Source organism: Microcebus murinus, chromosome 2 (genome assembly GCF_040939455.1).
Source record: "Microcebus murinus isolate Inina chromosome 2, M.murinus_Inina_mat1.0, whole genome shotgun sequence".
Classification (NCBI taxonomy): Eukaryota; Metazoa; Chordata; class Mammalia; order Primates; family Cheirogaleidae; genus Microcebus; species Microcebus murinus.
The window spans coordinates 61,669,453-61,692,989 of NC_134105.1; the positions used below are offsets into that span (position 1 = coordinate 61,669,453).

A 23,537-nucleotide genomic window follows, 5' to 3' on the forward strand; every position below is an offset into this window, starting at 1 on the left:
CATACAATATTTCATGTTAATAATTCAGTTGATTTGAATGAACCTATCAGTTCTCCCAAAAGGCAAGACTACTTGCAAATAATTGCTCTGTTTTAAACTAGCTTTGGTATATACTGATTATACTATGTATAGTAGATAATCCAACTTTGGTTATGGCATACTCAAAAGCCCTTTTAAACCAAAATAAAGCATAATCCCTTTTTAAATTAAAAATAAACATCTGCTTTTTAGCACCTTCTTCTCTGTTCTGCAGTGTTTCATAATCAGTTAAACAAGGGATACTTTTGAGAGTCTCCTCAGATTATATTCCATTGATTTGTATTTTCCTTTCAGATCCTAGTAGGCTAAATAAAGACAAGGGGAAAAAAAACCAAGCTATAGAATGTGAAGTATGGCAGTGACTAAGAATATCACTTTCTGAACTTTTTACCTTTCACTTTTAAGATAAAGATACAGATATTACCATGAAGGGGAATGTGGATGACTTTGGCCTGCGAGACACGTTAAGCGTCGGGTCAACGGATTCCTTTGCTTCAGCGGCAGAGGTGAGATGTGTGTTTCCTCATGAGGATTACTCTTTCTTTTTTGGAGAGAACAGTTTTAGCTTTGTACTATAATTCAGTTCAGTCACCATTTATTTGGCATTTACATGTGGGAGATACTAGGATACAAAGATGTATAACAGGAAAATAAGTTTTATAGTCTCTTTAAGCATGTAAACACATACTTTAGGTGAGTACTTTCATATGTTGTAGATTATGGGTGAGGCATATAATTTAATATCTTAATGAAAAGCACTTTTTCAACTCATATCAAGAGTTGTTTTTTTCCTGCTGGCACCTTCATCTTGGATTTTTTTTTCCAAGAATCTTAAAAAGATTCAGATTCCTTAGTTCAGAAATGCTACTTCTAGATACTTATTCCAAGGAAGTGTTAAGATTCAGAAATTATAAAAATACTCACTGTGACATTTCAGAAATAATGAAAGACTGAAAACAGTCTAATGACAAATTATAGTACATCCATAATTTGAAATATTATAGAGCCATAAACATGTTTATAGTAATTTTTAATGACATGGGAACATATGTTAAATGAAAAGAGTAGTATATAAAGTTTTATATATAGTGTATGATTATAACTTTGTATTATAAAAAGAAAACAAAAAAGATGTGTGGTATATAAATATATAGGAGGAGGAAAAAGGGCTAGCTATAAATACACTAGTGTATAAACAGTGATGATCACAGAATTATAAATCTGTGGGCAATTTATTTTCTACTGGGATTTAAATTTTGTGCCCAAAGAGACTGCTTGCAAAGAAGTCATCTTTTTATATTTTTTTCTACTTAAAACAGCTTTAAAAATCACACATGGCCAATTTTATCTCAGTATTTGCATTGTATGGTAGACTTTGGATATTAGATGCTATCTATTTCATTAAATAGTGTTATACATCTGTAATTGATGTGTGAATTTTTTTTTCTTCTTTTTTTTTTTAGAGTCTCCTTTTGTTACCCAGGCTAGAATGAGTGCCGTGGCAGTCAGCCTAGCTCACAGCAACCTCAAACTCCTGGGCTCAAGCAATCCTGCTGCCTCAGCCTCCCAAGTAGCTGGGACTACAGGCATGCGCCACCATGCCCGGTCAACTTTTTCTATATATATGAGTTGGCCGATTAATTTCTTTCTATTTTATAGTAGAGACGGGGTCTTGTTCTTGCTTAGGCTGGTTTCAAACTCCTGGCCTTGAGCAATCCTCCCACCTCTGCCTCCCAGAGTGGTAGGATTATAGACATGAGCCACCTTGCCCGGCCTGAATTTAATCTTTAAGGTGGAAAGCTTTAGGTATTCCAAAACCTATACCCTAAACCTTGATTTTGCCTTTTTTTTTTAAAGCAATACTGATCCATAATCTCTTTCATCCTCTCAACATTTTTCTGTATGTATATATCTTAGCCATCACATTCTGTATCATCTCCTGAATTGTTTATATTTTTAAAAATTTTTTGGCCAGGCGCGATGGCTTACTCCTGTAATCCTAGCACTCTGGGAGGCTGAGGCGGGCGGATTGCTCCAGGTCAGGAGTTCGAAAAATTTTTTGCAGTTATAAATTTCAATAAAATATATCTACTTGTTCTATGGGAAAGCTGTTTCCTCTTCCTTTTACTTACTGTTCAACACATGTTTATCTTTCTGTTCTGTAGACACTAAGTCCTAGATAGTTTGTAAGGAGAAAAATTTCTATTCACTTTGCATTGTTTTCCACTCTGAGGAATAATATATCTAAATGCTCTAAAGTTTCTTTCTAGCTGGGTGTGGTGGCTTATGCCTGTGATATCAGTACTGTAGGAGGCTAAGGCAGGAGGATAGGTTGAGCCTGGGAGATTGTGCCACTGTATTCCAGCCTGGGTGACAGCAAGACCTTGTCTCTAAAAAAAATAAAATAAAATTTAATTTAAAAAATAAGTCTCTTTCTACTAATAATATGCAACTTGAAAAAAATATTTTGCCAGCTAGGGGCTCACACCTGTAATCCTAAGCAATTTAGGAGGCTGAGGTGGGAGGATTGCTTGAGGCCATGATTTTGAGACCAGCCCAAGCAGGCAACAGATTAGACAAATTAGCCAGGCACTGTGGTGCATACCTGTAAGTCTCAGCTACTTGGTAGGCTGAGGCAGAAGGATCTCTTTGAGTCCAGGAGTTCAAGCATGCAGTGAGCTGTGATCATACTACTATACTCCAGCCTGGGCAACAGAGTGAGATTTCATCTCTAAAAAGAAAAAAAAAATTTTTTTTGCCAAGTGTTTATTGTACTCACTTTAAATTTGTTGTTTAATAAAATTTAATAAAAAATTTTAAATCCTCATGAGAAACAAAATGTATGAATATACGTTAAAAGGATTCAATATCTAAGCAACATTCTTAGGAAAGCTTCTAGGGTATGAAAGTATGATCTCGTAATGTGAATGTTCCAAGGTAAATTCTTTTAGGTTATAATATTATTATGTTAGATTATTTTTAACTGCATTTATTATATGCCAAGGACTTAAATTAGGGAAAACTATTTTAATGATGAAAATTATTAAGACAGTAACATTAGAACTCTTTGGGAAGTTAACAGTTTTTGATTATTTGAAGACTTTTTTCAAAATTGCCAAAATGATTTCTTGCCTATTTAGAAAAAACAATTCCTGGCATAGGCTTTTCTCTAAGCTAGGTCAATCGTTTGTGAAAGTGATTAACACAATTTTCCTCTATAAGCCTTGCCAAACATTGGTTTGGAATCACAGCTGAGAAAAGGCTTTTTAAAAAATACAGTAGGTTTTGAAATACAATTCATATGCTACAAAATTTACCCTTTTAAGGTATATAGTTCAGTAGTTTTTAGTATATTCACAGAGTTGTGCAACCAGCACTACTTTCTAATTCCAGAACATTTTTACTACCTCCAAAATAAATCTCTACCCATAATAGTCACCCTTCAAATCCTCTGCCCCTCAGCCCTTGGCAACCAGTAATCTACTTTCTGACTCTATGGATTTACCTTATTCTAGACATTGCATATGAACGGAATTATATAGTGTGATATGTTGTGTTTGGCCTTCTTTCACTTAGCATAATGGTTTCTTTCAAGTTCTGAAAAGTCTTTTAATGTCAGGATGCCATTGCATTGTACTCCTAACTCTTCCATCTGTTAAAGAGATTGTCATTTAATAGGTAGAAACTAATATTGCAAAGAGAGCCATTTTCAGCTATAGATTCCATTTTTCTTAGAATTATCACTCTGCAACATGTATATGTGTTTAGCATATAAGTTACAGGCTTTTCTTATAAAGAGAAGATTTTATTTTTTATAATTCAGATATCTCTAGTTGTACTCTGAATGGAAGCTTGGAAAGCTTTTGCTATATCCATCTCTCTCACTTGACAGCATTTGTTTCTAGCAATCCAAAAAAATTCACTAATAAAAATATATAAAAGGACAAAGATAAATATTTAGGAAAATCATAATCTGGAAAGGAAGGGCTATATATCTATCATTTAAAATTTTTCTTCTGTGAAAGTAGGAAGGCTTGACTGGAGCTGGAAGATTTGTTCCCAAGATAACTCACTCACATGGATGGCAAAGTATTGCTACCTATTTTGCAGAAGACCTAAGTTTCTCACCATATTGACTTTTCTATAGGACTGTTTGAATATTTTCACAACATGGCACCTAGCTTTCCCCAGAGGAAGTGATCCAAGAGACAGCTAGGTGGAAGCAATGACTGTTTTGACCTATCCTCAGAAATTGCACTCCCTCACTTCTGCGATATGCTATTGGTTACACCAATAATTCAATGTGGGATGGGATGTGAGCAACCAGGATAAGATAATCACGGAGGGCCAGTTTAGTTTGGTGGATAGCTATTATAGGTTTATTCCCTTTTTTTTTTTTTTTTTTTTTTTTTTTGAGACAGAGTCTCACTCTGTTGCCTGGGCTAGAGTGCGTGGTGTCAGCCTAGCTCACAGCAACCTCAAACTCCTGGGCTCAAGCAATCCTGCTGCCTCAGCCTCCCGAGTAACTGGGACTACAGGGATGCACCATCATGCCCTGCTAACTTTTTCTATATATTTTTAGTTGGCCAGTTAATTTATTTCTATTTATAGTAGAGACAGGGTCTCGCTCTTGCTCAGGCTGGTTTGGAACTCCTGACCTTGAGCAATCTGCCCGCCTCAGCCTCCCAGAATGCTAGGGTTACAGGTGTGAGCCACAGCTCCCGGCTAGTTTATTCCATTTTTAAATTTCTTTTCTGCTTTCTCTTAGGGGATACAGATAGGTAGTAGCCTGCTTTCTTTAACTGTAAGTCCTATTTATGATTTTAGGTGATTGATTTGAAAGGAAAATATAAACATGTAAAAATTAGTCCATATTAAAATGGAACTTAGGCCGGGCGCTGTGGCTCACGCCTGTAATCCTAGCTCTTGGGAGGCGGAGGCGGGCGGATTGCTCAAGGTCAGGAGTTCAAAACCAGCCTGAGCAAGAGCGAGACCCCGTCTCTACTATAAATAGAAAGAAATTAATTGGCCAACTGATATATATAGAAAAAATTAGCCGGGCATGGTGGCGCATGCCTGTAATCCCAGCTACTTGGGAGGCTGAGGCAGAAGGATCACTCAAGCCCAGGAGTTTGAGGTTGCTGTGAGCTAGGCTGACGCCACGGCACTCACTCTAGCCTGGACAACAAAGCGAGACTCTGTCTCAAAAAAAAAAAAAAATGGAACTTAGCCTAACCCCACTTATAATTGATTTGAGGCTTCAGACATGTTGTGTGTGGTCATTCAGAGGCCCTGGTCTGGAAAAATGAATTAAGGCTTTTAAAAAATACTCACATTTAGCAAAATCTTCAAATGCCAAGGAAGATAAGGCCCAGTCCCTCTTGTACCTCCTGAAGGGCAAGAGAAGTAATTTAGGATGTTTGAAATCCTTAACTAATCCCAAATCATTGTTTTCACAAGTTGCTTTATTTGTAGGATTTGTATTTTATTAATTTTTATTGTTGCTGTTGTTACTGACTTCTTTGATTTCTTCTGTGGTCATTTTTATGGTACTTGTGAAATATCGGAGGTAACTAATAAGGCAAGATGATGCCTTGGTGTAAGCTAATATAGTATCATTTTTCTCTTTGGAAATATTAAAATATGTCCTTTATTTGAAATGTTTCCTTTTAGAGGAAGAATAATTTAAGAATATAGGACATTTCACTATGCAAAAAAATGACTTTTTTTCATGGCAAATTGCATGTTTCCATAGTTTTCATTGACCTCTGCTTCTGAAGTAACATCTCAGCTCTAGTGAAGTTAATCTTTTTCTGAAACCTTTAAAAGAGTTTTTGGGATTTTGTGAAAAAATTATTCCTATAAAATGTATTCTAAAATGAGAATTTAAGCCAGTATTTTAGTGAGTTGATTTTTGCTTTAAAAAATTTAAGATTAATGATTTAAATAAATGTTTATGAGTTGTCATTGTGTCTTAAGATCAGTTGATGATAATTTTAGCTAGTATCAAATCTTCAATATGATATATTTTCACAGCTGCAACCCTATTTTAGGAGGCTTATTTAGACGATCATGTCAGCCGAACTAACAAATAAGCAGGGAAGACCAATAAATCAAGACTTAACTCTCGAATATCTCATTGTTGGATTTGTTCACTTCTTATTAGTATAAATTATTTTGTGTAGAGAATTTAATTGGCACCCAGTTTCCTTCTTAGAATTTTTCTCTATTAGTAGGTATACAAGAATCCTATTTAACAGTGCTACAAAACTTCAAAACTATTTAGAATCTAAAGAATTTCCATTCTAAGTTATTTTTCAAAAGCCAGTAAATTTTTTTTAAACCACAAAAAGACTTTGCCATTGGTGTTAATATGTTCCCTGAAATGTGAGGGAAAATGTTACTGAAAGCACGGAATATGTAATGGTAGATATTTTCATCTTCATATATCTTTTTCTCCCCTTCTGGCCTAATAGGTATATTTATATTATCCTAAATATTGCTGACACTGAAACTTTTTATCCTTTGGCTCGTTAGAAAAGGCTAATAGAGAGGGTATAGTTTGGTGCTTAAGAGTATAAGCTCTGGAATAATATATCTGGGTTTAAATCTTGCCATTTAGTTGTGGGACTTGGAATAAGTTCCTGCTAATTTAATCTGTTTCTTCATCTGTAAAATGTTAATAATGATAGTACCTGTTTTATATGTTGTTGTAAGGATTAAATGTAATCAGGGTAAATCTTTAAGCACAGTGCTGGCTGATGTGAAATGCCAAAACTAAAGCCTGGAGAGGTACTTCTGGAATAGTGGAATAAAGATGTCCAAAAATCTCTTCCGCAAAAGCATCGAGAACACTGGCAAAAATTGTCAAAAATCAAAATTTTTAGAACTCTGAAAATTGACAAAAGACTTGCAAAAATATTTGAGAAAAATGGCTGAATCTCCATAAGAGCAGTGAACTTTGTGGATTTTTAATTTGCTCTATTTCTATCTCCCTCTTCATAGTAGTCTTGAAATCCAAGTCTTGCACCTATTTCACAGGTTGCTGTGAAAATCAGCAGCCTGGCATCCACTGAAAGGAACTTAATGGCTTTGGCACTTCCCAAAAGGCCCAATCCTAAAGAATTGTCACTGTTTGACCTGTATAGCAACTGCCTGCAAAGCTCTCTGTTCTCAGGGCTTGTCTTTATATGATCTGACTTAGAGCTCACTCTGTGTATACAGTGCTATCCCTAGTGCCTTTGTAGAAAATAGTCAGTGGCAGTTGTTTACCATTCCAGCTGCCTGAGGTGGCAGTACCAGTTGGGGCTAAACAGGGGCTAAACAAAAAGCTCAAAAGGAAAAACTGAGCAAGGAGATGTTCAAAGAAGGCTTTGAAAAGTGGCAACATATTTTTGGGAATCTAGAAGGGCATATGCATGTACAGGGCTATGCACATGCCCAGGAAAAACCTTAGAAGTCCCTAATCTCACTTTTGGCTGACCTTGATGTTCATTGCAAGCAGGAAGTAAAAGTTAAGGCAAAGAAAAAATAGACTAATTGGACTGTATTAAAAGTAAAAACTTTTGTGCTTCAAAGAACACCAAAAGAAAGTGAAAGGATAGCAGAATGGAAGAAAATAATTGTAAATCGTATCTCTGATAAAGGGCTTGTATTTAGAATATATAAAAAACTCTTACTACTCGACAATAAATGGACAAATAATCCACTTTAAAATGGGGAAAGGATTTGGACAGACATTTTTACAAAGAAGATATATAAATAGCCAACAGGCCTAAGAAAAAATGCTCAACATCATTAGTCATTTGGGAATGCAAACCACTTCACATCCACTAGAAGGGCTTAATCAAAAAGATGGACAATAACTTGTTATTGAGGATGTGGAGGAATTTGAATCTCCATACATTGCTGGTGGTAATGGAAAATGGGTGGCCACTTTGCAAAACAGTTTGGCAGTACCTCAAAAAGTAAAATATAGAGTTACCATTTGACCCTTACATACTTAGGTACATATTAAGAGAATTTAAAACATGTCTACACAAAACTTGTACACACTATTAGCCTTGTCAGACCTGAAAAACAAAAATAACCTTGTACACAAATGTTCATAGCAGCCTTATTCATGATAGCCAAAAAGTGGAAACAACCGAAATTTCTATCAGTTTCTAAGGAATGGATAAACAAATGTGGTATATCTATACAATGGAATTTTATTCAGCTGTAAAAGACTGAAGTGCTAATAATGTACTTACATCATAGATGAACCTTGAAAACATTACACTAAGCAAAAGAAGCCAAAATACAAAAGACCACATATTGTTGGATTCCATTTACATTAATTTTCGTAGTAGGAAACTCTATAAAGACTGCAAGTAGATGAATGGTTTCCAGGGACTAGGGCAAGGAGGGAGTTAGGAGTGACTACTGATGTGTAGAGGGTGTTTCTTGTGGTATAATAAAAATGTTCTGGAATTAGAAAGTGATGCTGGTTGCACAACTCTGAATATTCTAAAAATAACTGCATTGTGTTCTCTAAGAGGATGAATTTTATGGTATGTGAATTGTATCTCAAAACTATTATTTTTTAAAAAACAAAAGCCAAAAAGTACAGTGTGTCATTAAATGGATCATCTGGTATTAAAAGATAAAATCACTCCATAAGTTTTTCTGGTGTGTGTTTTATTTTGTTTTGTTTTTGCTTAGCTGGCTACTCTACAGTGTTTACAACTGTTGCTTTTTAATGAACTGTCAGAAGACTGGAATTCCATTTGTAGAGTTGTTATGCAAACCAGAAGCACATGACTGTTTTTCAGTTATAATCAAAGATACATGTAAGAAAAAAAAACCCTTAGAATAGCCAAAGTGAGCTTATTTCAATGTTTTTGTAGAAAGTTTTGCTTCATCTATAATGAGTTATAATACTTTTAAGTACTCTATGTATGATGAAATCCTCTTTTTTTTTAATGCTTCCTTTTTAGTTATTCTCACCAGTGAACTATAAGATAAAGTATCACTTTTCTGTGCACTCTATGAATTTAAGTAATTGAACTTAAAATGAACTAAGCTGGTTATAAAATTTTACTCTTTTCAACAACTGAATTTTGAAATAAAGTAAACTCAATAGCTATAAAATGCTATTGAATGGTTTTTATACTTTAATCAAATTTAGTGTATTTTGATGTTGGTGAAATCCTATTTTATTTCTTTTATAATGTTTCTTTTTTATCAGTATAGTCTGTTTTAATCCACTGTTTCCTTAGCTTGCAGAGCACAGAGAAGTACGGCATACCTACAGCCTGGAATCTCTTTGTCACTGCCCTTTTTATGAAGAAGCCATGCATTTAGTGGAAGAAGGAAAAATTTACTCAAGAGTACTGAGGTACCATTTCAGTTTTACTTATGTTTATGAAGAATATTACAGTTGTAGTATGATATTTATTGAAAATGTTTGTGAGAACAGGGAAAAATGTTTTTAGGTCCAAGTTAAAAAAATTTTTTTTTACATGTTCTGTCAGTATCGAGAAGACATGTGTTTTATATTAAGGTCCTGAGGTTAAGCCTTGTTTGAGTCCAAATTTGTAGTAGGCTTGACTTGAATGTAGTTTAACAATTGTCTTCCTTGTTTATTACATAGAACTGAAATGTTGGAGTGCCTAGGAGACAGTGATTTTCTTGCCAAACTTCACTGTATTCGACAGGCTTTTCAGGTATTTTTTTTAACTTACCCAGCCACTCATCCCCACCCTCATGCTGAAGAGTCCATTGTATGTAAACAAGGACAGCTCCTTGCTGCCTATTACCCTTATTCCCAATAGCAGATATAAAGTCTGCTAAGCTTATTTTTCCTCCCTACTACCTCCCTTCATTTGTCCATGTGTCATCGTTCTCTCCCACGGCTTCCCAGGTCCTCTGCCATACTTTGTCAAAGCAGGATATTTTGATGCTGCAGGTGTGTAAAAATTGCTGCTTAAAATAAAAGCTCATATTATCACTCAGTGTGTATTCTAGATTAAATTTGGATCGATTATAAAATCATTGATTTCCTAAAAAGAAATAAGGTCATTTAATAAAATATCTTTGTTTTCTTATGTTTTGGGGCTATATAAAATTTATTTTAGACTTTCTAACACTACGTTCAACAGAATTTAAATTCAAATTTATTCCTCTTTAATCTTTTTTGGACTATAGGATTCAAGAGCTCTTTTTATTTTAGTAAATTTGGATTGTCTTTGTGGTCTGTCTGTTGAAATAGTACCACATGCAATGCATTAACTGGATTAGGGTTATTTATGCATAGATGTGCTATAAATGTCCGTTCAAACTCATCATAAGTCTCTCTTTTCTTTGTTTGGTGATGAATTTTTTTCAGGTAATTCTTTCAGAAACAGCCAACAGGATATTCCTTGCTGAGAGTGGAAGGAAAATTTTATCAGCTTTAATTGTGAAAGCACGAAAGGTAAACTTGTTTTATTGGCAAGGTTTTTATTATTTTTATTGAACTGAATATGAAAATACAGTACATATTTGTTAGAAGAAAAGGTTCTGTGAGTAGTTGCGAAGGTTCACATTTTAAAAATAAATAACCCAAAGAGCATTGACTTCTATTTGGGTTGCATTATTTTCTATGTATAATATAAAGTTCATACCATTTTGACCAAGTTGTTTCTCATAAATTATTTCCAGTTTGCCATAAAGTCTATGAATGTCATGGTGAGGATCATCATTAGATCTGTTCCTATAACCAGCACGATTATTATTACTATTATTACTATTACTATTATTATTACTATTAATAATACCTCCTCAATCCTGTTCAAGAAGAGGGTTACAGGAAATAGAGGTCTCAGAAATCTGGAATATAAATTGAGCTCCCTTTTACCCTTACTCACCTTCATGGATCTGAATGAGGCAGAAGCAATGACAAGAACTTCATTCAGACTTTAAGGAACCACTTTACTTTATGCAAGGTTTGTCCAGATGATGAGAAAATAAAACAAAATAGGCCTTCATGGACCCATTTGCATACCTGGTTTTCAGACCCAACCCCCTTGAACCTCAGTTTCCTCACTTGTATAATAGGATTTTATATTACCCTATTTCAGAGGATTGTTGTGATTAAATAAATGATAAGTGAGAAAGCACCTTAATAAAGTGGTAAGTAAATGTAAAGTGTTGAGTATATGTAAGGTCATATTAACTACTTGCAATTCCCAAAGTAAATTTTATGTTGCTTTCTCAGCCTTCGCATGACATATAAACCCAATGATTTGAAATAGAGTTCCACCAGAAGGAGCAGAACTGTAATAAAAGCATCACATAATGTCTGTTAAAACCAAGTTTTTATTTTAAGGACTGACCTAAACAGGCATACATATTTGAGTAGTGAGTAGTTTGATTGTACAGCTCACTAACATTCTTAGTCTTAGCTTCTGCAAACTATTGGAACAAAATAGACCAAATAAATTTGGCATACCTTAAAAATGTATTTTAGTTCAGTTAATAGAATTAAGATCTGACAAACTTACTTGAAGAGTAACTTATTTACTTTGTAGGCTTTAGCCTTGTTATAAGGTTGAGTTTAGAATTAAAATGTGTTTTCTTCTGCAGAATCCAAAGAAGTTTGAAGATGTTTTTGATGAAATGATCTATTTTTTAGAGCAGACTGATCACTGGGATAGTACTGAAATGGAACTTGCTGCTAGAGGGGTAAATTCAAATTTTTTATATTATTTAGTCTTCTTAGTTGGCTATTTGCATGTAATGTTTGTGAGTTGAGGCCACCGTTTCCTTGTCCTTGTTAAATGACAATAAAGCCAATTGTTTGGTGGTAGGGCAACATCATTCTTCTCACAGAGTCAAACACAATAGCAGCCACACTTTTTATACATTAAGGCAACAATTTTAAGTAATTGTCTTTTAAAAAGCCTTCCTTTCCTTGCTTGTCTCCCTCCTTCCCTTCTTTCCTTCCTTCTATCCAAAGGTCAATTGGCAAGGCCCCAGCAGAAGAGTAATGGTGGCCTATACAGGGACAGTTTAGGATGAGACAACAGGGGCAGCTTGGTGGGGGTGGAGGATTGGCTACGTATACAGGATGTAATAAATCAATATACCGAGAAAAATCAGAGCCAAATTTTCACTGTCAGAGAAGGAAGGTATAAAAAGCTAGGATTGGAATTGGAGCTGTCAGTGTAAATTCATAGTTTATAATATATTATAGGTATAAAAACAAATATATGGCCGGGCGCGGTGGCTCACGCCTGTAATCCTAGCACTCTGGGAGGCCGAGGCTGGCGGATTGCTCAAGGTCAGGAGTTCAAAACCAGCCTGAGCGAGACCCCGTCTCTACCATAAAAATAGAAAGAAATTAATTGGCCAACTAATATATATATAATATAAAAATCAGCCGGGCATGGTGGCTCGTGCCTGTAGTCCCAGCTACTCGGGAGGCTGAGGCAGCAGGATCGCTTGAGCCCAGGAGTTTGAGGTTGCTGTGAGCTAGGCTGACGCCACGGCACTCACTCTAGTCTAGGCAAGAAAGCGAGACTCTGTCTCAAAAAAAAATAAAATAAAATAAAATAAAATAAAAACAAATATAGAGGTTTATGTGTACAGAAACATATGTATACTTCCTAGCTCTATTTACTAAGAGGGTCTAGGAGTAGCAACACCTCAAAACAGATAATTCCCAGCACACCATGCCCGGCTCTTTTTTTGATATTTTTTTAATAATCTGATTCAACTAAAAAGAAAAAACCCTGTTATTATAAAGTATGAACCCCTTGGGTCAGATTTTATTTCAGCTCTATGTAATAATTTCTGTTTTAACTCATAATTTAATGCAGGTGAAAAATCTAAACTTTTATGATGTTGTTCTGGATTTTATATTAATGGATTCCTTTGAAGATTTAGAAAACCCACCCACATCCATACAGAATGTAGTAAATAATCGATGGCTAAACTCTTCCTTCAAAGAAACAGTAAGTGATGGTTTACCTTTCTTAGCCATTTAACTATGATTTTAAAATGGTCAAACTGGGAAGATCAATAAGATTTACATACACACCTCCTTGTGAGATGACTAGTGTGGAAGCTGAGCTCAGCCTTTGGTATTGGGGTGACACCTTCAGACGAAATTCTCTTTCTTGGCCCGTCAACCAGTCCCAGCCTTGACCTGTTTTTCTCCAGGTCTCTAAAGAAACTTGGGCTTCAGACTAGTTCAGGCCTAACAAAATATTGCCTATAACTGAAATGGCTGAATGGTTAAACTGAAATATAGCAGTTATAGTTTTTAAAAAGCGACTATATATCTTTCATAGGAAAATATGGAGATTCATTTTCTCAAATTCTCTCAAAACTTAGGAGAGAAAATTAGGCACGTGCAGAAATAAAAAAAGATTAAACTATATTCTGTATTTTGAATGTTTTCAGTTTCTGTTATTTTTTGACTCAAATCTCTGTTTGAAATTTGTTTTTGTTGGGATTTAAATGTGTACCTGGAAGGAAGGCGGGGTGGATATCATGTTTGATGATGAAGTTTGAATGCCTTTAAAAAAATGTTCCAAATGGCAATTCACAATTATTTTGGAATTTCTTGATATTAAATTTTTTTTTTTTTTTTTTTTTTTTTTTTGAGACAGAGTCTCGCTTTGTTGCCCAGGCTAGAGTGAGTGCCGTGGCGTCAGCCTAGCTCACAGCAACCTCAAACTCCTGGGCTCAAGTGATCCTTCTGCCTCAGCCTCCCGGGTAGCTGGGACTACAGGCATGCGCCACCATGCCCGGCTAATTTTTTATATATATATCGGTTGGCCAATTAATTTCTTTCTATTTATAGTAGAGACGGGGTCTCGCTCTTGCTCAGGCTGGTTTCGAACTCCTGACCTTGAGCAATCCGCCCGCCTCGGCCTCCCAAGAGCTAGGATTACAGGCGTGAGCCACAGCGCCCGGCCTTGATATTAAATTTTAAAGCATTTTTAATACATCCACCTTTTCCTCAATTAAGTATGTTTGAATTATAAAAAGTACATGTTCTTTTTTTTTTTAATATTCCTCCCTGTGGTCCAAACATGTTATTCATTTCTGTAATTGATTTGGTAAAGTGACATTCATCAAAGTTGGGTCATGCCAGAGCAGGGTCAGATTTCTTCAGGATCTGCTGGGTGTTTTTGTCTTGTCATGATTATATATCTTAGTTTTTCATTTGAATAAAATTTTTAGCTCTACCCACAAATATTCCAGCAGTACTATCCTTGAAGGAAAAAAATATTACTTTGTCTTTATTATTACACATTAGAACATTTATTTGTGCATCTATATATATGTATACATATTTTCACTTTTTTACGTTGGGAACAGAATTTAAGAACTCTGAGAACTGAATTTTAATTATCAAGCTGCTTGGTAGCAGAGTTCAACCTTTTTCCTTCAGTGGCTTTGTATTTAATTTTAAAATTTATAAAAATGAAATAACTTTTAAGGAGCCTAGACTAGTTTTTATTAGTAGTTAATGTTTTAAACTTTTTAGACCCCTAAACTTTGAATTTCTAATAAAAACCACTGTTTTTTAAATGGAAACATTTATGTAGCTGTAAATTTAAATCTTGTTTTTCTCCCCTGCATATATGTAGGCTGTAGCTTCAAGTTGTTGGTCAGTGCTGAAACAGAAAAGACAACAGATGAAGGTAAAATTTTTTATGCCCTGGACTCCTGTGTTAAATAATGTGAGGATCCTGTCAGGAAAACCTCTGAGTCAGTTCTCATGTGGGGATGGCAGCTGATAAGAGGGACTGTCCCTCAAGCTAGATGAGTGACTAATTGGTAGTGGGTTGGCTTCTTTTAAAATGGCTTCTCCCTCTTCCTTAATATTCTAAGTAGTTCAGTATAGCAAGTATTGAGGTATGCATGGTGTTTTAACTAAGTGTGAAAGGGTTTAGGGTTGGAAACAGCTCTGATAGATTTTTTGTCTTTTCTCTTAATGATATTAATATTTTTAAAAGTTCTTTAATAATGGTATATTCCACTTTATGTAAACCAACTGAGAAATAAAGATTTGATTCTAATAGCTGTTTTAATTCAGTTCAAGCCCCTACCAAAAACAGTATCAAAGTTTATATTCTTTTTCCATGCTCCACACCCTGTAACCCATCTCATCCATATGCTCCTAGTGTTAAAGAGCCTGGACTCTGAAGTGACACCGCCTGGGTCAAATGCCATTACTAGCTATGTGACCTTGGGCAAGTTGCTCTCTATGCCTGTTTTCTCATCTCTTAAAAAAAGTATAAGGCCGGGCGCGGTGGCTCACGCCTGTAATCCTAGCACTCTGGGAGGCCGAGGCGGGCGGATTGCTCAAGGTCAGGAGTTCAAAACCAGCCTGAGCGAGACCCCGTCTCTACCATAAAAATAGAAAGAAATTAATTGGCCAACTAATATATATAATATAAAAATCAGCCGGGCATGGTGGCTCGTGCCTGTAGTCCCAGCTACTCGGGAGGCTGAGGCAGGAGGATTGCTTGAGCCCAGGAGTTTGAGGTTGCTGTGAGCTAGGCTGACGCCATGGCACTCACTCTAGCCTAGGCAAGAAAGCGAGACTCTGTCTCAAAAAAAAAAAAAAAAAAAAAAAAAAAAAAAGTATAGAAATAGTATCCACTTCATAAGGTTTTTTGAAGATTCAGTGTAAAGTGCTTAGAACATGGTTTGGCATAGTGCATTGTGCAAGTGTTGGCTATTACTACATTATTATTATTATTTGTCCAAGGACCTATAGTGTTTTATCATACTCATATTTTTTAATCTGATACTTATAACTTTGAGACAGTTTTAGCAAGTACATTGATTCTAAATTATAGTCCTCATAGCATTTTCAGAAAGCGCTATTAGAAATAATTACAGGCTGAGCGTGGTGGCTCACGCCTGTAATCCTAGCACTCTGAAAGGCTGAGGCTGGAAGATTGCTCAAGGTCTGGAGTTCGAAACCAGCCTGAGCAAGAGCAAGACCCTGACCCTGTCTCTATTAAAAGAATAAAATAGAAAGAAATTAATTGGCCAACTAAAAATATATAGAAAAAATTAGCCGAGCATGGTGGTGCATGCCTGTAGTCCCAGCTACTCAGGAGGCTGAGGCAGAAGGATTGCTTGAGCCCAGGAGTTTGAGGTTGCTGTGAGCTAGGCTGATGCCACAGCACTGTAGCCTGGGTAACAGTGAGATTCTGTCTGAAAAAAAAAAAAAATGAAGGACGGAAGGACGGACGGAAGGACGGACGGAAGGAAGGAAGGACGGAAGGAAGGACGGAAGGAAGGAAGGAAGGAAGGAAGGACGGACGGACGGGAGGAAGGGAGGGAGGGAAGGGAGGGAAGGGAAGGGAGGGAAGGGAAGGAAGTCTTATATTTGAATAATTCTTATTTACAAATGATTCTGGAGACCCTATATTTTAAACAAGTTCCTTAATGATGATTATAAACTCTAATGTTTGAGAACTGGTTTAGAACCTGAGAACAGACTTGTAGACTTGGATTTGATTCTTACACTAGCTAGCATGATCATAGCAAGTTACCATGTTTCCCTAAAAATAAGACAGGGTCTTGTATTTATTTTACCTCAAGAAGACACCCTAGGGCTTATTTTTAGGGGATATGTTATGTTTTTTTAAGTACGGTACAACAATCTACATTTATTCAAATATAATTAAGTCGTCGTCTTCTGGAACATCATCATAACTCTCCAAACACCGAATTCTATCCTGAATTTCTTGCAACTCTGTTTCCTTTAGAACCATTGGCCCCAATCTCTCATGTCTAGCAATAGAGCTTTCATGGAGCAGATGAGAAGGGCTGCTTGTCTTCTTTACCGCTCTGCAACAAAATGCATGGGTTGTGCAGATACACTGTGTAGCCATCACTAGGTCTTATTTTCGGGGTAGGGCTTATATTGCCCAAATGCTTAGAAATCCTGCTAGGGCTTATTTTATGGGTAGGTCCTATTTTGGGGGAAACATGGTACTGACCATCACTTGACCTTTAGTTTTCCCCTTTGTGAAATGGAGTTAATGCCTACTTTACAGGACTGCTATTAATATAAGGATGAAAGAATTGTTACTAATGATATATTTAACTTTATTTCCTATTTCTTAGAATATAAAATGTGCTTTAGTCTAGTTTTCTTTTTGTCTTGAACTCCTGACCTTGAACGATCCGCCTGCCTCGGCCTCCCAGAGTGCTAGGATTACAGACGTGAGCCACCGTGCCCGGCCTCTAGTAGTTTTCTTTTTGTATCTACAGATACAGATGTCTCACCTACTGGGGAACTATTTCCTATACCTGGAATGCCAGACTCCCTCTGTACTTAAATAAATCTTACCTACAGTTGATTACAGTATTCCTAGCTGAAGTATGTCCTTCTACTTCAGTTCATACTAACTTCCTACTTCTCTGAACTCCTGATACACTTTGAGTCTGTATGGGATTTAGAATTTTAATACTTTTTAAGTTTTAATTTACTTTTTAGAGACAGGGTCATGCTTTGTCACCCAGGCTGGAGTACAGTGATACAATCATAGCTCACTGTAGTCTCAAACTCCTGGGCTCAAGAGATCCTTCTACCTTAGCCTCCCCAAAAGCTGGGATTACAGGTGTGCATCACCAGGCCTGGCTATTTTTTTTTTTTTTTTTTTTTTTTTAAGAGACAAGGTCTCACTGTGTTGTCTAGGCTGGTCTCAAACTCCTGACCTCAAGCAATCTACCTGTCTCAGCCTCCTGAATCTCTGGGATTACAGGCATAAGCCACTGCACTCGGCTTAGAATTTTAATGTATGTAGAACATATCTTACAGTAGAATATCTTCAGTATATCCCTGATAACTTTTTGGCTTTCACTAACTAGCTATGTGTGATTTAGGGCAGGTTATTTAACCCCTTTCAAGTATCATTTTTTACGTGTATAAAATGATGTTAACATAACATACTTTTGGAGGAATGTTTTAGTAAATTAAATAGAACCTAGCACATTGTCTGGTATATAATGGGTACTCATTAAATAGTAACTGCTATTTTATTTAAAAAAATTTTTTTTGTAGAGATGGGATCTTGCTATGTTGTCCAGGTTGGTCTCAAACTCTTAGCCTCAAGCAATCCTCCCACCTCAACCTCCCAAAGTGCTGGAATTATAGGCATGAGCCACTGTTCCTAGCCATCTTATGATTTTTATTATTATTATTATATTTTTTTGAGACAGAGTCTCACTTTGTTGCCCAGGCTAGAGTGAGTGCTGTGGCGTCAGCCTAGCTCACGACAACCTCAAACTCCTGGGCTCAAGCAATCCTACTGCCTCAGCCTCCCAAGTAGCTGGGACTACAGGCATGCACCACCATGCCCAGCTAATTTTTTCTATATATATGAGTTGGCCAATTAATTTCTTTCTATTTATAGTAGGGACAGGGTCTTGCTCTTGCTCAGGCTGGTTTCGAACTCCTGACCTCGAGCAATCCTCCCGCCTCGGCCTCCCAGAGTGCCAGGATTACAGGTGTGAGCCACCACACCTGGCCTTATGTTTTTTAAATTGAGGTTTGGAAGGTTCTGTTGGAGACTGTAGAAAAGGAACTAATTCCTCCAAGAGACAGAATTTTAAGGCATAGTTTTCCCTAGTCTGTATAACAAATCCCAGTGGGTGTTATTTAACAAGGGAAATTTAGAAAGTTATTAATAAACACAACTATCTGCACTCATATTTCACAAGAAGAGGCAATTACACAATTAAATGATTAAATAATATCAGGTTCCTAACTAAAGGTTAGGATTCTAGTAAGAATAATTTAGTGTTTAATCATTTTAAAATCATGTTAGTCTTTTCCAGTTAATACAATTATTTGATTGAGTGGGGCTTTTAAACAGCTGAAACTATGTTATTCTTAATAATCCTAAAAATTCCATGGCTAAGGAACACTGTAGCATTCGTAATATTGCTTGGTTACGACACCGATATGATTGCTTTTTTTTTTTTTTTTTTTTTTTTGAGACAGAGTCTCACTTTGTTGCCCAGGCTAGAGTGAGTGCCGTGGCGTTAGCCTAGCTCACAGCAACCTCAATCTCCTGGGCTTGAGTGATCCTTCTGCCTCAGCCTCCGGAGTAGCTGGGACTACAGGCATGCGCCACCATGCCCGGCTAATTTTTTTTATATATATATCAGTTGGCCAATTAATTTCTTTCTATTTATAGTAGAGACGGGGTCTCGCTCTTGCTCAGGCTGGTTTTGAACTTCCTGACCTTGAGCAATCCGCCCGCCTCGGCCTCCCAAGAGCTAGGATTACAGGCGTGAGCCACAGCGCCCGGCCTATTGCTTTTTTTAATGAAGTATTCTTATGAGGTGAAAATGCCTTTTAAGAGAAATAGTGTTTCTCAGCACTGAAACTATTTGCTAGGATATGAAATCTACATAAAATATTCTATGATTCTAAAAGTTATTTGCAGTTTATTAACTTTGTTAACCCTTGGTCTGCCCTCAAAAAGAGCTGGTCATATAATGGATAGTAATTGCAGTTTCTCTACTTGAGAAAGCCAAAACAAGAAGGTAAAAGTAACTTGATTCTCCTTTACTTCCCAACAGATCCCAGATGGATTTTTTGCCCATTTTTATGCCATTTGTGAACACATCAGCCCAGTCCTAGCCTGGGGCTTTCTGGGTCCTAGAAATTCTCTCTATGATTTATGTTGCTTCTTTAAGGTATGTTCAGTCATTGAATCATTTCTTTTTTTTCCTAAATCAAAAAGCAGGTAAGGTTTTATTCGTTTTTGCTTTTGTATTAATGGAAGAATATTATTTAAAAGTAAAGTTATAAAAGTCATCTAAATTCAGTGTTTAAATGCCAGTATTATATTAGTGGCATTTTATAATACCACTGTTATTATAGTGAACCAGTTTTTATAGATTTGGTGCTTTATTCTGGGTTAGATGCAACAAGTCCCATTGACCATATCAATTCCTTATGCAGTGGATACATGGTCTTGTATGGTATTGCCACGTTACAATCGAACTGGTGTAATTGGTTTGTTCTTCATTTCTGGACACTTTACAATTAAAAAAAAAACAATATCTGTATTGCACATATGGTAATATAGAATAACATTCTGGTTAAAGATAACATGAATTATAAAATCCAAGTTGTGAGAAATAGCATGGGAGTTTAAAGTTGTGTCCCAGTGTCAGCAGTTTAAGTTTGCCAAAACACAAATTACAGCTCATTGCAGAATTTTCTGGCTGGCAAAGTGCCCAGAAAAATCTCTCTATTTAATAGTTGAGTTCAGGCTGAATTTCAAGGAATAAATAAAAGTAAACACAATTAAGTATGAATTTGAAAGTTTTGAATGTTTGAAAGTTTGTATGTTTAGTATAGCATTAATTATAAAAATTATATTTTTATATTTATGTGCTGTTAATGTATTAATATTTGTATAAATGGTTTAGGAAATATATATTTTAGTATCATTCAGAACTCACTGATTTTTGACTATTATCCTTTTTTTTCTTTTTTTTTGAGACAGAGTCTCACTTTGTTGCCCAGGCTAGAGTGAGTGCCATTGTGTCAGCCTAGCTCACAGCAACTTCAAACTCCTGGGCTCAAGCAATCCTACTGCCTCAGCCTCCTGAGTAGCTAGGACTACAGGCATGAGCCACCATGCCTGGCTAATTTTTTTCTATATATATCTTAGTTGGCCAATTAATTTCTTTCTATTTATAGTAGAGACGGGGTCTCGCTGTTGCTCAAGCTGGTTTCGAACTCCTGACCTCCAGCAATCCGCCTGCCTCCGCCTCCCAGAGCGCTAGGATTACAGGCGTGAGCCACCGCACCCGGCCCTGACTAGTATCCTTGACCACCCAAATGTAAGGGTGTTTTAGTGGAAAAAACTGAGGCTGAAAATTAAGTCTTTCATTAGTGAATATTCTTACTCAGGGCCAATCATTCTTTGATCTTCCATTTCTTCATATGTACAGTGAGGGGGCTTGGCAGGTTGATTGCTAATTGCTAATTGACCCTTCCATATATAAAATCTAGTGAATCAGTGAAGTATGCCTTCTTAGTACTTTTTAACATTTGGTTTCTGGAGGATAGACATTAGATGTCAGTCTTTTACTCTTTGGAATTACTTTTTTTCCATTCTGAAGATTTAATAGCTGAGACTTAATACTTAGTAGTATACAACTTGCTCAAAATGGGATTCAGTGTAAGTATTAACTTATTGAAATGAAATATCCTTCAGGATCTTCCATTGTTTTAAGATCTGAAATTATTTTTATTTTACATGTGCCTTAAGGTTGTATTTGTACAGGAAAGTATACATTTAAAAATTATAATTTATAATTATTGAAATAGTTTATTCCTCTACCTTAAAGTAGAACCAGTTCTTAGAGGTAACATTGAAGGGAGAGGATTAAAAATAGCTCCTTACATTTATACAGTGCTTTGGGGTTTACAGGCACTTACCATAACATTATCTTTTTTAACCATCACATCAGCCCCAAGTAGTAAGTAGGATGGGTGGTTTTATCTCTTTATTTTACAGAAAAAGAAAGTGAGACCTCCAAAAGATTAAATCATTTATATTCATAGTCTCTTTTCCAATGAGGCATAAAATGCACTGGAACTCAGGTCTTCTGACTCCTGATTCAGTGCTTTTTGCAATATTAGTAACTCATCAGATTTAATATAATTTTGGTCTAATAAATGCCAATTTGCTTTGTGTTCATTTTCCAGAATCAAGTTCTTTTCTTTCTCAAAGACATTTTTGACTTCGAGAAGGTTCGCTATTCAAGTATAGAGACTTTGGCTGAAGACCTCATGCAGTTACTCAGGCGCCGCACTGAACTTTTAATGGCCTATCTTGGAGCAGATGCCCTGAGGCATACAAGTAGTTGTATAAGCAGTCATGGTCATGTTATGTCCAGTGGGCTGTTGGAAGCCAAAGTGCAATAAGTATGGAGAAAATCATACAATTTGAGTGTGCTATGAAATAAAAATTTTAAGGTAACTATTGATTTTGTATATATTACAAAATCAACAGAATTGGTGGGTGTGGACTCAGGAAAAAAAAATCTAGTAAAAAATTAGTGACTGTACTGTACTTATACAGAAGTTAGTCTGTCTTTGAATCCCTGTGTGGTGTATCCAGAGTGGCTTTTTACAATCTGTAGGTAATAATTTAATTCGTGAAATGTTGTGATTTTACAGGAATATTGCTTGAATTGAACCCAGTACTTGGGAGTGAATTGATTTGTTGTCTTGAAGCTGTCCGAAATGTTCACTGTCAGTCTCAAAAGCCGTTTTTATTCTTTGCACCTTGAAAATACACACTTTAGCCAAGACCTTTGTGGTCCACACATGCAAGAATATATTACTGCTACTGTCAACATATTTAACTTTGCCTGAAAATATATTTTTAATTACAAAGTTATTCACTTGTTTATCAAGTTTCGGGCAGTAATGGTGTTTAATATGTACTGCTTACATTATTGCTTGTGCATTTGCTTATGTATTTGAATCAAAGACATTGTAATCACTGAATATTGTTACAAAACATTTAAATGAATTGACATTGAGAAGTTTACAGTTTATAACTTTATATTATAATAACTATAGTTTCCAAAATATATTAATGTTGGTCCTATAAGTTACAATAGAGAGACTGAAGAACTTTCTTTTATCTTTTGATAAAGTAGAGCATTTTTTCCCTTGAATGAATACTGATTTAAAAGATAACATTTATTAACTAAGAAAAGCATTTAAGAATTTACCTTTCTTATGTGTAATTTTTTTTTTTTTTTTTTTTTTGAGACAGAGTCTCACTTTGTTGTCCAGGCTAGAGTGAGTGCCGTGGCGTCAGCCTAGCTCACAGCAACCTCAAACTCCTGGGCTCAAGTGATCCTTCTGCCTCAGCCTCCCGGGTAGCTGGGACTACAGGCATGCGCCACCATGCCCGGCTAATTTTTTCTATATATATCAGTTGGCCAATTAATTTCTTTCTATTTATAGTAGAGACGGGGTCTCGCTCTTGCTCAGGCTGGTTTTGAACTCCTGACCTTGAGCAATCCGCCCGCCTCGGCCTCCCAAGAGCTAGGATTACAGGCGTGAGCCATCTTATGTGTAATTTTGAGACTTTCTTCCAACATCTGAAGGTATTAAACTTGGTACAGTAAAATAATTTCTCCTTTTACAAAACTGGCTTTTAGTTCTTCCCCCAGAGAACTCAGCATACTAAGAATTTGTCATATTCTCATATTTTAAAAATATTTATACTTTGAATCTTAGTGAGGTTTTGCAGAAGGGTTTTTTTTCTTCCTCTGAATATACAACAAAAATATTTTTAATAAAATAGTCTGTTATGATAAATACGTGAACAAATGGGTGGTTGTTATGAGTAAGGCTTTTCTATAGAGTATAATATACTTTCAGAGTTGCATTAATTTTGTTCCTGAATCCATAAACCACTTATTTGGAGTGGCTGATTGGGTATGTCAAT

The 23,537-nt window shown here is 36.0% G+C and overlaps 1 protein-coding gene across 2 annotated transcripts in view; it reads left to right on the top strand.

The window, feature by feature from the left end:
- The window catches only part of MIGA1 (mitoguardin 1), an 81,585-nt gene extending 58,760 nt beyond the window's left edge, over positions 1-22,825 (top strand). For both annotated transcript variants that reach the window (XM_012787437.3, XM_012787428.2), the window contains exons 8-16: positions 445-545; positions 9,300-9,418; positions 9,674-9,746; positions 10,409-10,495; positions 11,647-11,745; positions 12,882-13,016; positions 14,664-14,717; positions 19,630-19,746; positions 21,776-22,825. In XM_012787437.3, coding sequence (XP_012642891.1) covers positions 445-545; positions 9,300-9,418; positions 9,674-9,746; positions 10,409-10,495; positions 11,647-11,745; positions 12,882-13,016; positions 14,664-14,717; positions 19,630-19,746; positions 21,776-21,994 — 1,004 coding nt within the window. In that variant the 3' untranslated portion in view covers positions 21,995-22,825. The remainder of the gene's footprint in view (positions 1-444; positions 546-9,299; positions 9,419-9,673; positions 9,747-10,408; positions 10,496-11,646; positions 11,746-12,881; positions 13,017-14,663; positions 14,718-19,629; positions 19,747-21,775) is intronic.
- The last annotated feature ends 712 nt before the right edge of the window (positions 22,826-23,537 follow it).